This window comes from Trachurus trachurus (genome assembly GCF_905171665.1).
Source record: "Trachurus trachurus genome assembly, chromosome: 18".
NCBI classification, from domain to species: domain Eukaryota; kingdom Metazoa; phylum Chordata; class Actinopteri; order Carangiformes; family Carangidae; genus Trachurus; species Trachurus trachurus.
In genome coordinates, this window is record NC_139909.1 from 18193950 (window position 1) to 18207672 (window position 13723).

The 13723-nt window shown below is 41.0% G+C and overlaps 1 protein-coding gene across 1 annotated transcript in view; it reads right to left on the bottom strand.

The window, feature by feature from the left end:
- Positions 1–953: 953 nt before the first annotated feature.
- Positions 954–13723, bottom strand: part of arap2 (ArfGAP with RhoGAP domain, ankyrin repeat and PH domain 2) — a gene marked incomplete at its 5' end in the record, with an annotated part of 124155 nt that continues 111385 nt past the window's right edge. The window contains 9 exons of the mRNA XM_083992981.1: positions 954–1902; positions 2204–2308; positions 4168–4231; positions 5322–5360; positions 7351–7433; positions 8374–8510; positions 9509–9637; positions 11888–12005; positions 12792–12866. Of these exons, the coding sequence (XP_083849107.1) occupies positions 1525–1902; positions 2204–2308; positions 4168–4231; positions 5322–5360; positions 7351–7433; positions 8374–8510; positions 9509–9637; positions 11888–12005; positions 12792–12866 (1128 nt within the window). The 3' untranslated portion in view covers positions 954–1524. The remainder of the gene's footprint in view (positions 1903–2203; positions 2309–4167; positions 4232–5321; positions 5361–7350; positions 7434–8373; positions 8511–9508; positions 9638–11887; positions 12006–12791; positions 12867–13723) is intronic.

Consider the following 13723-nt stretch of genomic DNA (forward strand, 5'->3'; position numbering starts at 1 on the left):
TCTGTGTGTATTTGACTTTATGTTGCACACACACTGACCCCACGACCATCTACAGTGTTTCCACGCAGCTGTGTTTGGTGTGGAAGCACAGGATGGGACAGTTTTAGCACATTTTCAGGGAATTTAGGAAAAGATGAATTTGAAGTTTCTTCTGAAGTCATCATTGAATTTTAAAGTGAAATTGTACAATTTGGCATCACCAGAGCACAAACATGTAATTAAATATACGGTTTATATATATTTTTTTTAATTCAAGAATCAGAGATGATAATCAACACAGGAAGCTAAATCTTCATCCAATATTTTGAACTGGACCGTCTCTTAACTGGATATTTGATGGTGTTTCTGTGGCAGAGTCACAGAATCTTAATGACAAATTCCATGCAATATTCAGCTCAACACAGTCTGAACTAAACTAAATTTAGAGAAGGTATGGGGTGGAAGAAGAAGAAATCTAAAGTTTTCTAAAACTTCTCTGAGTCTCCTGCCGATAAGCACGACAGAAATATTTTATATTTGCTGTGTGTATTTTTAACAAGAAGCACAAAAAACAAGCTAGCAAACAGACGAGCTAGCAAAACGCAGCTAACTTTCTTTCTTTTTTTTAGCATGAATTGTTTTGTTATTGTAAGAAAACACTGAACATAAGGGAGTACATACAGTAAAATATAATATTAGCGTTAACAATCATTAAATCTTAAAATGTTCAACTTCACTGCAGTATTTATTAATATATTTATACTGTACATTAAAATTACATTTGGTGTTGGCCAGTGCAATGGGTGAAGTTGTGTGCCACAGGATCATAAGCTAAAAAAAACACTGATAGTAGCCATACAGTAAACGTTCACAATCTTACCAGCTATATAAAAAATATAATTCTAATAAGTATAAATAAATAATTACATGCTCTCAGTCTTATGTCTACAAAAATGGGTAACTATTCGCCACAGTTAAGGGCTAAAGGCCTTAAATTTGCTCCTGTCTTTTGTATTTGATATACTGAAATGTATTTCAATTCTTTGGGAATGCTATTTAATGTGTGCAACTACATTAAACTGCTTTTGCAGCAAAAGTGCTAGAAGAAAGGATAAATGTGTCACTATAGATTATAATAATTAATATTTTTTTCCAATGAAGACAAACCAGACTTTTCATAGCAAGTGAAAGCGTTAAAGTGTGAAGCGAGCAGTTATTCCTGGAAAAAAATCTGTGAGGTCTGATGGCCGAACGCATTTCTGTAGACATCCTCAGGTTTTGTAGTGCTTGTGTCAGCGCCGTGTCCAGCTGAGGTCTGCACGACCTCCGATGTCTCCCGCACCTGTTCTCCGCATCCCTTGTGCATCGGCATCGGCTTTATATACCTGAGTTCAAAAGCAGTCTCCGGGCTATGATCCCCCTCCCCTCATGAAAGCAACTTTATTAGTCTCCCTGTGCGTTGAGTGCTCTCTCTTTGTCAGTCTCCACACTTCAGTCTGTCTTTTTCTCACCCTCGCCCTCCTCTGTACCTTTTCCTCCTGCTGCTTACTTCTCCTCCTGCCAGTCATTGTTCTTGGCACTGCGACCCGTCTTGCTCAGCACCGAGTTCAGTTCATTCAGCAGATTAGACGGCATCATGCCCTCCCCGCCCAGGACGGGTCTCTTGCTGGCGGTTTTGCAGCCGCCCTTGGGGGGGAGAGGCAGAGCCATGGGCTGACAGTGTCTGGACGCGGCCGGGGAAGGGAGGCGTGGCGGGTGGCCAACGTCCACAGAGGACCTTCTGTGTGGCAGCTCGGGGGCCTTGAGCAGATTGTTGTGTTTGGGGAAGTTGGCCGCTGTGGCGCCGGTCTTGTGCAGACCAGCAGTGGCGGTGAACCCCTGGGTGCCGAGGGAAATCCTCCTGTGGGTCAGCTGCGGGCAAACCTATAGCAGATACAGATGAGTCAGCTACACTGCAAAAGTGCCAAATTTAACATGTTTTTCATATTGGTAGCAATGAATTATAATTATTTTTGGCTCTTTGTTTCAAGTTGCAAGCAAAAGCATTAAAAAGCCTCATCAACTGGGACATTAATAGCAGAAGCCAGAGCGCTGGAAATGTTAGCAAGCTAAAAACAACTTTAAATGTTAATCTGCAGCAATAAATAGTTCAAATCTTTTGCTCAGCCTGTTAACAAATACAAAATGTTACACAAGTAAAAAGAAACTACAACTGGCACCTCACCTCTTTGCTGAAATTGAGGCTCTCAGTCACAGCTGCCCCTCTGGACCATTTGTGATCCGCCGCTTCTTTTGAGTTAACGGTCTTCGGGCAGAGGCCAGAGCCGAACTGAAGACACAGGAACAGCAGGAAAAGCCGAAATGCGTGGTGGTTGTTGAATGTGGAACGAACAACGATATTTCATGTTAGTTTATCTTCTCTTTAAACTCAGGGAAGCTTTGGATGGGTTAGTGTCCACGTACAACACACATGCAGGCAGGCAGGAGGAGGTAAGCGGAACAAGATGTACCCAGCGGATTTTTGTTTTTATTTAAGATTCAAGGAGGAAAAGAAAATAATGAGTAGTGTAGGGTAAAGAAATGGTGGAAAACAGGAGGTGTAAGTATAAGCTGCTGTTTTTTGAGCAAAAACAAGCATCTTTAAAAAAGTTAAGGAAAAGTCAGAGGGTGACGAATCTCCATTCCACTGCAGCGCTCAGACGGAAATTCGGTCTCTGGCTAAAGTTTCTCTTTAACAATGTCGTTCTTTTACATCACTGTGACCCCCGAGACCTATAGAACTGTCTCTTTTTAACAAATCCTCATTTCATCACTGCCACGGCCTGTCCTTAGACCTTTACACCTCCCCACCCCCCCACCCCCAACCCTCTAACATCCACCACCACCACCACCACCACCCTTCCATCCACCTTGCTTCAAAATGAGGGGCCCTCCATCTGCACAGTTGCTATGGAAACTGTCGGCAGCACAATGCTCCCTAACAGGTAAGAGAAGGGAAATCAAGAACACCAAAGTGCTCTGTGTCGACTTTTCTCATCTCCACTTTCTCTATGCCCTTCCCACAAGTCCCGTGTCCTTCCCACAAGCCCCGGCGTCGGAAGCTGACAATCCTGATATTTAGCGGATTTGAGGAGGAGAATCCTAATATTTTTAGCCGGCTCCAGCCTGCTATAGATTTAGTCGCTGCAGAGCTAAGGGCTTCTGTAAAGAGCAGAGAAAAGTCACTGAGCCCACTGAAATAAACACCTTGAAACACTTAGAAACAACAGACAAAAATTGGCTTCCCCTTCAGATCAATCTCTCCCTGACAACGTTGCCCTTTTTTTCCTTTGCGAAACCCAAACTAAGGCACTAAAAGGCTTTTACAGTAAACACCTGTGATAAACAACGCTGTGCTGCAGACGGGGCTCACATAAAGGAAGCGGAGCAGCCGGCTAATGCTGACGAAATGTGCTGAGCATATAATACAGGGCTGGGAATTCTCCGTTTGATCTTTCAGTTTAGGATGAGCCTGATGTTCAAGTTACAGTCATTTACTTGGAAATGAGCAGAAAATGAGACACATGCACTCGGTCTAATGAGGAAACAAGATGCTATTCGCCGAAAAAAGGGATAGCAGCAACGAGTGTGAGAGTGGGAAAAAATAATACAGAGATATGACACATCCGTTGCTGTTCTCCCTGTGTTTGCTTTGTCTTGCATTATTTATGTCGTATGTGCTGTGTCAGCGACTGACAGCGACAACACTTAGCTGTATCTGGGGGCTAAGTACCACAATGCGATTGTTACAGTCGCCTTGACCTTATTCTCACAGCTTTTCCACATAAAATGATTTATGTTATTGCTGAGTGACCTCGAAAAAACTTTACACTTCTTTCCCTGTTTATGTATTTCATCTGCCTAACAGCACAATGGGAAAGGATGATTGCAGGAAATATGATTTATCATATCTCCTTGTTTGGCTTGTAAAAGATGATTTATCCCGGCAGTCATCACAAGGAGTTTTTTTTTTTTTCCCCCAAATAAGGACGGAGGATGTGTCACTGGTCTTTTTGGTTGGCATCACAAAAACAGTAAAACAGGTTAGGGGACGCGTGTGTCCTCGACTCATTAAATTAGATCATTAAGCCTCCGGATGAGTGAATTCCCCACTCTTTCCTGTAACATCTCTGTTGCACGTCGTCTTACCTTCATCCTGATTATGTCCGTCACCCAGCCGACCTGCTCCTCCCTCTTCTCGCAACACAAATGCCTGAGGAGGGAAAGCTCACTCACATCAGTCACTGATTTCCACCTTGTTATTTTCATAGTAATTTTAAACAGGCGAGTGGACTGGATGAGTCACTGCCCTGGACAGGGTTTGTTCTGAGGGGACAGTTCATTGATCACCGTAAATAGACTTGACTATAGGTGGGCTGGCAGCCATTAACTATGATTACATGCATCTGCATGGGTAAAGTAGCCCTTTGCAGCAGCGATTAGCGCTGTAAGTAACAATCTACTGTAAGATGATGGTTTAAATAATGCCTGTCACCTGCTCGGGTTCATACAGTATACCGTTTAAATAAAATGGTGATTGCTAATGTCATACTATACTGGATTGCAATGTACTGTGCACTGTATGTACATTTTCAATAAAGCCCATTGAGGCTAATTCGTGATTTAGCCTTAAAAGACAAAAACTTAAAGTATACCATGTCCTTTTTTCTTTGACTAAGAAATGAAAGCAGTTGCTATAAGCAATGCATTTTCCTTTTTTAGTTTATCTTTATTTTCTTCTTTGCTTCTCAACATCAACATTTTTTAAAAGAATATTTGGTACACTGCTCAAAACAGGACCACATTCAAGCTAACAAGATTAATACAGCTATGCTAGCAGCTGTATTTAGCCACAGCAGTGGTTTTACATGCTAAGATAAAAATGCTAACATGTTTACAATGCTAACACGTGAATATTTTCACACATTAACAATGGCTCATTAGCAATGACATTTTTTAGTCTAGACCAAGCTAATCAAATGAAGCCTTTTTGGTAGCACAGTTGGCTGTGCTAGCAGTTTCAGATATGTTCCCATCCTTTTCAGGATTTGTTGTTAGTTAATGTTATTTCACGTCCTAACTGGCCAGACAGCAGCCTCTCAACCATGAGACCATCAGCAGCGCTACTTAGCTGGACTGATGTTCCCATTACTAACCCACTCAGATCACGACAACGTGCTTTAGCTTCAACTTTTTAACTCTGGGCCACTTGATTCTTTCTGTTTTAGAGATGTTTGGAGTGGAAAGTGTAAAAAGTCACTCTCATCAATGATTGAACAGGAGAACTTCTGCATGGCACTCACCATTGTTGTTTATCACTGTAGACTGTAAAGCCCCAGCTGCTGAAACGAGAAGGACACGGGTCAGATTTTTGAGATTTCGCTCGGGAGAAGAGACGCTTACAGTGCACCAGATTCTTCAAAAGGTTATAAACATATTTTTTGGGAAGTATCCGACTAAACAATAAAGAGAAAACTTGGTGAGAAAGTATTGTTAAGATAGCAGCAGGTCACAACCTTTTCATTAAAATGCAAAGAGGAAAAATAAAAACTGAGTTCACTACAAATGCTTAGTGCTAAACAGTGGAATGACTTAAGTGAATCAGTCCACTTCCAGCCCACATGTTTATGCATGGGAAGCCTCTATATGCTTTGGGCTACACTATACACCACACTGAGCATGTGCTGCTCACCTGTGAAATGTAATTTAAAGATTAAATTAAAGATTTTTGAACATTTAAAATGTATATATGTGTGTGTATTTCTCCGAAAATTAGCCCTGGATGGAGGCAGCATAAGGCGAATAGACCACCTTCCTGGAGAATACCCTTCCCTGAAACCTTTCACAGCTGTGGCTGAACAGGAGCAGGGAAGTGGGGGAAGAACAAAGCAAAAGTGGGGGCAGAGATAGACAGCCCGCAGCCCGGAGCACCACTCCTGTGAGTTAAGGCAGCCAATCCAACCCCGCAGTATGGGCCGCTCACAGATAGACCTCTGCCTAATGAGGTACTGGAGCGCTGCCTCTCCTAACCCTCTCACTATGACTCTCTCCATTCTCCTCAGCACTCTGTCTTTATTTCTTTATTCACCGTATCACTTCTCCCACAGCCCACTCAACAGTATATCTATGATACCACGCTGTATCATTCTTTCCTTCTGTCCCTTCTTCCCTCTCGTGCTTCATCTCCCACTTCTTCTCTCTTATCCACTTTTTCTCCCCTGAAGGACTGCGTAATGCAGACAATCGCTTGCTGGACTCATTTTTCACGCTTCCCCAGACTCGAAATTCCGACATGGGGAAAATTATGAGGAATTGTAATTGGGTAATGTGAAATATAGGGTTTGGCTTCTCAAAAAAAGAAAAAAAAAATCCCCTCTTTGTTTGACCAACAAGAACTGCTGCGGTTTTGGCATGTGTCATAAATTATAATAATAGAAGATCATTAAAATAAAACAGCAGCAGCAATGTTTTCTAGCTGCAGAAGCAGAGTTTGATAATTTGTATTTGTTAAAATGCAATTACATTTAATCAGTTTCATTACAGTGAAAAATAAGATGGGGTCAGCGGTGGCTTTTGGCATCCCCCTGGTGTGGCAAAACTTTGAGGGGAAGAGAAAGGGCAATATATCTTTGGGGAAAATAATGGCTCAGACACAAACTGTTACACATGCACACAAAATACCCTCAACAAGAAAACAGCAACATAAATAATCACCGGTTCTTCTTATATAGACAATAGGGGTTGATTTGTTAAGAACGTGTAGCAGCTGTTTTGGCCTAATGAGTCATTTCACACCATGTTGTGTTTGTTTATAGAAGAAAAATGTCAAAATATATGTTTAGTTCAATGCAAAATACTTATTTGTGCACAAAATATGCAGGGAGGGACTTATTAGCTTCTTTGAGAGCAATTAACTTTGTCTTACTGTCTCTGCTTGTTTGCCAAGGTGATAGTGGAACAAAAAAAGGCTATTGAATGAACTCTAAAGTTACAACTAAATCAATCTTCTTTTTGCACAAACATATTTTTTCCAGATGTACAAAACCTTTCATGATTAATTTTCCATTATCCAAAGAAGCCCCGTCCTTCAAGTTGATCTGAGAGCATTTATTTTTCATCCTACTTTTTTTTCCTCCTTATCATTTTTTCTTCTTGCAGTCAAATGTGTGCAATCATTGAACTTTCCAAATACATAACATTTATTACTTGCAGTCTCCAGTTATTTCCGATCCCAGTATCTGACCTCTATGATCAGCATCATGTTTAAGTTGGGTGAGATGTGATTGCTCTAATTAACATCGACGGATGTTTGTGAAAATGTGGCAGTTTTACCTGGTTGGAGGTTTGAGCTTTTTCTTCAGGCCGAGGTAACATTTCACAGACTTGAGTTGGATCTCTTTCTCTGGTTTAGTGCTCTACAATACAATAAAAAAAGCAGAATATTTTGGATAAATGAATAGTGGGGGGGAAATAAGCTAAACAACAAACACATTACACTCAAATAAATAAACCGAGATTTCAAAAATGCCATTAAATGATCGGAACCACTTCACAGCATCAACACGACAATCAATCATCATCTTTCAAGCAACAGAGAACAAAGTAGAAGAGAACAAAGCAAAGCAAATCAAAGTTATAGCTTGACTCTGACACCTACACATCATCACAACACACCACCCAATCCCCCCACCCCCCACCCAACAATCTCTTCCAGCTAATTTGCACTAAGTATAGACCCTGACAATAATTGTAGAATCCAAAGATAACAATTAAATTTCAGTAACACTTCTAATTTCCTTCGCATTCACACAGTAATTAGCTACAATTGTGTGCAACCTGATATTAAAAAAAAGCCTTCAGTGAAAGCCCCACCAAGTCGCCCCTCCCTCCTTGCAGAATTACTGCACCTCCATCAATTATTAACACTTCTTCTCACTACTTTTACGAATCCCATGTTTCAACTGCAGAAATGTGCTGAGAAGAAATGCCCTCCAGGGAACACACTGTATTCTTCCTTTTCAAAATGGAGTGGGAAGACCACTGCCATGAGTGTGTTTTATATTCCTCCTTAAGGCCAAGATTTGGAACCAAGAAACGGACATGTCGCCAGGGATATGAAGCACGGAGAGTTTGGGTGGTGTTTCGATCTGTGTGGTTGCAGTCATGCAGGCACAGTTTTTTGACACATTTTGGTTTTCTTAAGCAGCTCTATAACCTTTTTTAAATTCCCTCATGATCCAAGGCACAGTCTGCTTGCCAGATACCTTGTGTGTGCATGCAAAAAAAAAAAAAAAGGTGGCGAGCCTTTGCAGAAGATGTGACGGTAGATTATGATGGAAATAAAAGTGTACTCACTTTGATATCTCTGTAGAGCAGCAGCTTCTCTGCACGTAGTACAACATATTTGTCTTGGAATTTGTGCCCGGACAGCAGTTTGGAGGATCCATCGTTGAACTTCAGATAGTTGTCTTTAATGAACTGCCTGTGTTCTGCTGCAGCAACACACAATGAAATCAATTAAAAAAGATGATTTTTTTTATCCGCCCAAAGTAGAAGCTCTATGCTCTCAGCTTGTGCTAAAAACAATCAATCAGTAGAATTAATGCTTTGATCAACATCAATTTTGAATAAATTATATGTTTTGATCATAAGATACAAATAATTTGTGAAGAAAAATGTGATGGTTTAGTTAAATATTTTCATTTTACGCTTCTTTTTTTCCTCTCAGTTCTGTTGTATCATTTAAAGACACCACAGTTGGTTCCAGGAGTTTTTCATGGTCCTATGTGGATAGAAGCTCCAATGGGTTAGCTTAACGTCGCTAACCAACTACAGTACGTTGCTCCAACTATTTAAACTGTTAGCTATGATAATCTATTTTAACTGTTTTTCCATTACTTTAAGCTAACTCCTTAACTATTTATCCGTTACCTTTAGCTATTGAAGTAGTTGGTAACACTTGTAAACAATGAAATTAGTTAGCTTAAAGGGACAACGAGGATAAACGGCGATTCAGCGGCATTATTTTCATGACCTGGAACCCGGAAGTAAGGACTAATTAAAATAACAAAATAAAGATAGCGACAAAACGATATATTTATCGAAAATGGAGTCATTAACAAGTGTGGGTAGCGTAGATTCATCCACATTAACGTGAGACTTTTTTATAACCAAATAGAAACTCCTCGTTGTCCCTTTAAATCCACCTGAAACCCATTTATATTCAATTCAACAGCACAAGGCACTCTCAGTCACAACACATGGTATCAAGGTGTTGATTGAATGTGGTAGTAGATAGTTTTTGCCTTTAATCTTCCTACATGCCTGCTCACTGCACCCTTCCCCTCAGGGTAAAAGTTGGTACAGAATAATCAATCATTAAAAAAAAAGTAGTTTTAAAAGACAAATACATAACAGCACAAATGCTGAAGATTCTGTATTAAAAAGGCAACACTTTTAAGGGTGGTGTACAATCAATAGCATGCTTAACCTTTCCCATCAGTCCCTCTTGCGGCCTCTGCAAACTTCTTTATAACAAGAAAAGCTGAGCTGGGACAGTCCAAGCTGCTCCATTCCAACACCTGCTCCAGAACCTTCTCGCTGTGGTGCAACGGCCGCTCTGTTGAAAAAGGAAAATAAAAAATTTGATCAAAGGGAAGGAACTGATTAGCAGCAACAGTAAATCTGTGAAGAAATAGCAACGGTCAAACAACAACAGCGGTCAGAAAAGCTAAACCACCCACAACAAAGCCACTTCTGCCTCCGGGTGTTACATGAATTATAAATACACGACACAAAATCACAACCTCGCATCATAAAATCCATGACCAATTCTTGTTAACCAAATAACAAAATTATGTTGTTGTTCTCCTCATTTTCATCACAGAGTAGTTTAAATTATCTCCAGCATATCAGGACCTGATTATAAAAACACACTCATGTGCAAAATAGACCTATTATCTCTTCCTAAATGGTGAACAGGGTACATGCTATCAGCAAAAGAAGAAAAAAAAGAGAAGGCAGATAATTTGTGTACCACCACCCCTGCTCTGATGCCTCCATCTCTACACTCCCCCTGTTTTTCATAACCGAAGGAGGTAAAAAGAGCCACAATGGCATAACTTATTCATAACAGCGAGCTTATCTTCTCTCTGGAATCTCTGCAGACCCAGGCCATGGAATTAGTTCCTCATTTCCCAACAAATATTAGCTCCCCTTTTCTGCCTATTGTCCTCGATAACAGTGTTTATCTGTAGCTATCCCCCCAAAATGGCTAATTAACGCACTTTCCCTCCCTTCTTTATGGTTTTATGAGCAAAACCTGTCACGCTACTGCCTTCAAAATAGCTTGACTGTTTACTCTTCCACAGACATATTGTCTTGGCCATGGAAAATATGCTGAACCGTCAGCAAATATATTCAATATTCAACACACCTTCGTTTTTTAGAGGAGGACAGCGTGCCCTCTGTAACTTTGTGAGGAGAAAAACAAACATGAGAGCGTGGTGTAAACTCTCAGTGAACTGATGAGGAGCGCACGGGGGACCGCCAGCTAAGCAACTCGGCGACAAAGCTCAACTCTGACTTCACCCTTTGCTCGCCGCTTCCTGCGCCGCGATCAAATGCGAGCGCGTGAGGTGCCATCAGCGCATATTAATGCAAAATGAGGTGGGTCAGCTCCCTTAGGTTGATCATGCGAGGAAGATTAAGGTAATTTATGACATATGATGCTAAAGATGATTAATTAATGTGCATATCATCAAACTGACGATGCTTGGCTAATTTCCCAGTGTGCTCCCCATGTTCAGAGAGACTGGTTCATTAGAGAGATAGCATAATCTTCTAATCACGAGGTCCTCAGATGAGAGGAAGTTGTGATCTTTGCGTGTGCCCTGCATGAGAATGGCCGTTTCAAATGCTGATGTGACACATCAATCACGAGCCGGATAAACTTGAGATGTCGGCGGAAAGTTCAGAGCAAAGACTTCCAGCTGTAACCACGCAACAGGTGCCTACTAATAAGAAAAATAAGCACACAGACACAGTACATGGTTAAAACTAGCAGGGGGTCTCTCAGCTGTAAATTTTTCCATAATGTGTCATTATACAGCTGAAGCCGATTGTGGGCAGTAATTAAAGCAGAGTCTGAATTAAAAACTTAATTTAAATGAGGAAAGAAAAAAGAAAATGACAAATACCTGCCATGATACGTTGTCAAATATGAATTAATTCATTGTACATAAACACAGGGAAATGAAAACAAAACTGCAGATTGCAATGGCTAAGGAAATCGCTTTCATCAAGACGAGCGTAAAGATACATAATTACATTTGTCTGGTCTCTATTAATCTACTGCAGCACTTCAATTAAAGAATAAGAACTGCTTGACTTGAAATATAAAAACGCGGTATTCATTCCTGAAGATGCACTTCTGGTTGATTAAAATAAAACGCTTGTTTAATGTCTCCAAATGGATTCTGGGAAGTGCTAATGAAGTCGCTTCTGCGGATACTATAAGTTACGAATAAACATTTCTAATGCTGTGTTGATATATAATGTAATCACAGAGGCGGTGGGATTACCCAAAACTTATTTAAATGCTAACCCCTGGCCCTATACAAGAGGAGTGTTACTCTCAAATAGGACAAGTGCCAATTTACAACTTGCTGGCTCCTAATGCAAATTGGCTGCATATGAATGAATGAAAGCCAGCCGTCTCCAAACTTTATTTGCTTGTGAACCTTAAGAGAATTGAATTTACCCGAGGTGAACCGAGCAGCACAACCAAAAGAAAAAGAGATGTTTTTTTAAATGTAGAATGTATACTGTACGAATCATTATCAATCTTTAATCGGAGAATCCTGAATACCTAACTCTCCGTTCTCAATGACTTCAAAGGTGGTCCAGAGGTCGTCCGCGTCGCGTTCGACGTTCTTCATGCTCAACGCCGTTTCCGCCAGCTCGGCGGACCGCATGCTGGGAGAGACCTATCGCAAAAGCACAGCAGATGGATTTAAAAAAAAAAAAGCAGCAGCATCAGCAAACAACAGGATGAATGAAAAAGAAAAAACAATCAAACAAACTGAATATAAAAGCTCAGATCATAAAGCTGTCTGTGTCAATACCGGCTGCCTTCAACCAAACTCTCTCTCCCTTTGAGCAGCCACTCAATATTTAACATGTAACATTTATTGCACGGATATTTGACTCGCGGCCATGTACTCGCCGCGCTGATTAAATACTTGCTTCTTTGTCGAGTTATTAGTTGTACCTGAAAAGCAAATGTGCTGCTTTACTCCACAGGGGGGCGGGGCGGGGGGGAAGTGTGTGGAGTATTAAAGTCCAACTGTGCTGCTGAGCGTTCCTCTTTAACCCCATCCCTATTCTGCCGCCGCTGACCTGAAAGGAATCCGTAACCTACGGCGGCCTGCGTGCCTTGTAAAATGCAATTACTCACACAATTAAATTGGACGTTTCTTTGATTAGTTCGCTTTTGATTTATTTCAGTGGCGGTAATCCCATCAGGTTAAACCACGAACGTCTCGGCCCTATTCTATCAACCTCTCCACCTCTCAGTCTGCCTACCCTCATCCCTCATCCTTCCTCCTGCTTCACCTGACTTCATCCCACACTCTCTAGTCTCCCCCCTTCCCCTCCCTCCCTCTTTCTCTCTTTACACATCACCAGTGAAGGACTTATGGGAAGGAAGGCATACACAGAGACAACATGCCTGTTGAAAGCACACACACACACAGACACACACACTCTTATACCTTGATTAAACAGCAGCTCTCTGGCTCTCTCTTTTCCAGGTACACCTCGAAGATCAAGTCCCCAGCTGGAGAGAACTGAGGAGCGAGAGAAAAAGGAAGGAGGAGAAAAAAAATAGTGTGAGACAGAGAGATCAGCTGAATTACAAAAGCAATGCAGCTGGATTGATTGGCTTTTCTCCCTAAATTCATCGCTCCAGTGTGGCATGAATGTAAATGGAGAAAAGTGAGAGAAATGGTCGGGAGGATTTGTGGACACAGAGTGGTTGTTTTTTTTTTGTTTTGTTTCTTTTTGGGAGCTGGAGGCAAAGTAAACCCTGTAGTGATAATGGAATGCCAAACCGGGCTAAATAAAGAGAACAAGTGTGAAACAGAGACACTTGCGGAGGAGGAAGTGTAAGGCTGCACGTTTCACCTGCAGTAAAACTAAAATACTTTCCACAGGTGTTAACTTTAAGTGAAAAGTAAGTGCAACAATGCTTTGAAGGCACAATTAGAACAATGCTCAGGGTTTATCATCCACATGGAGGAGAAATTAAAGGTCCCATGTTATGTATCTCAAGTGAGGTGTCCTGTCCGTCTTGATTATGAGGCAGGTTTAGCTCATATTAATATAGCTATATTAGTTTAGTTTATAGCAAGACAGCGTGCAGTGACATTAATTATTCAAAGAAATAAAAAGATGGCTGCACCAGATTTAGCAAGAATGCTAATTTCCATCTGTAGTCCTTGACATAAAGACAGACATCATAAATAGACTGGAAGTACAAGTTAAAATACAACTCAGGGTACATTAATAACAGCAATCATAGAATTAAAAAAAAAAATTATAGCTCTACATTAACAATGTCAAAGTATCAAAGCCTCGGTTCACAGAGTGCAATCTGAAACAGCCTCAAAAAGAGCTGTCAGGACTTCCGTAAGTAAACAGTCAG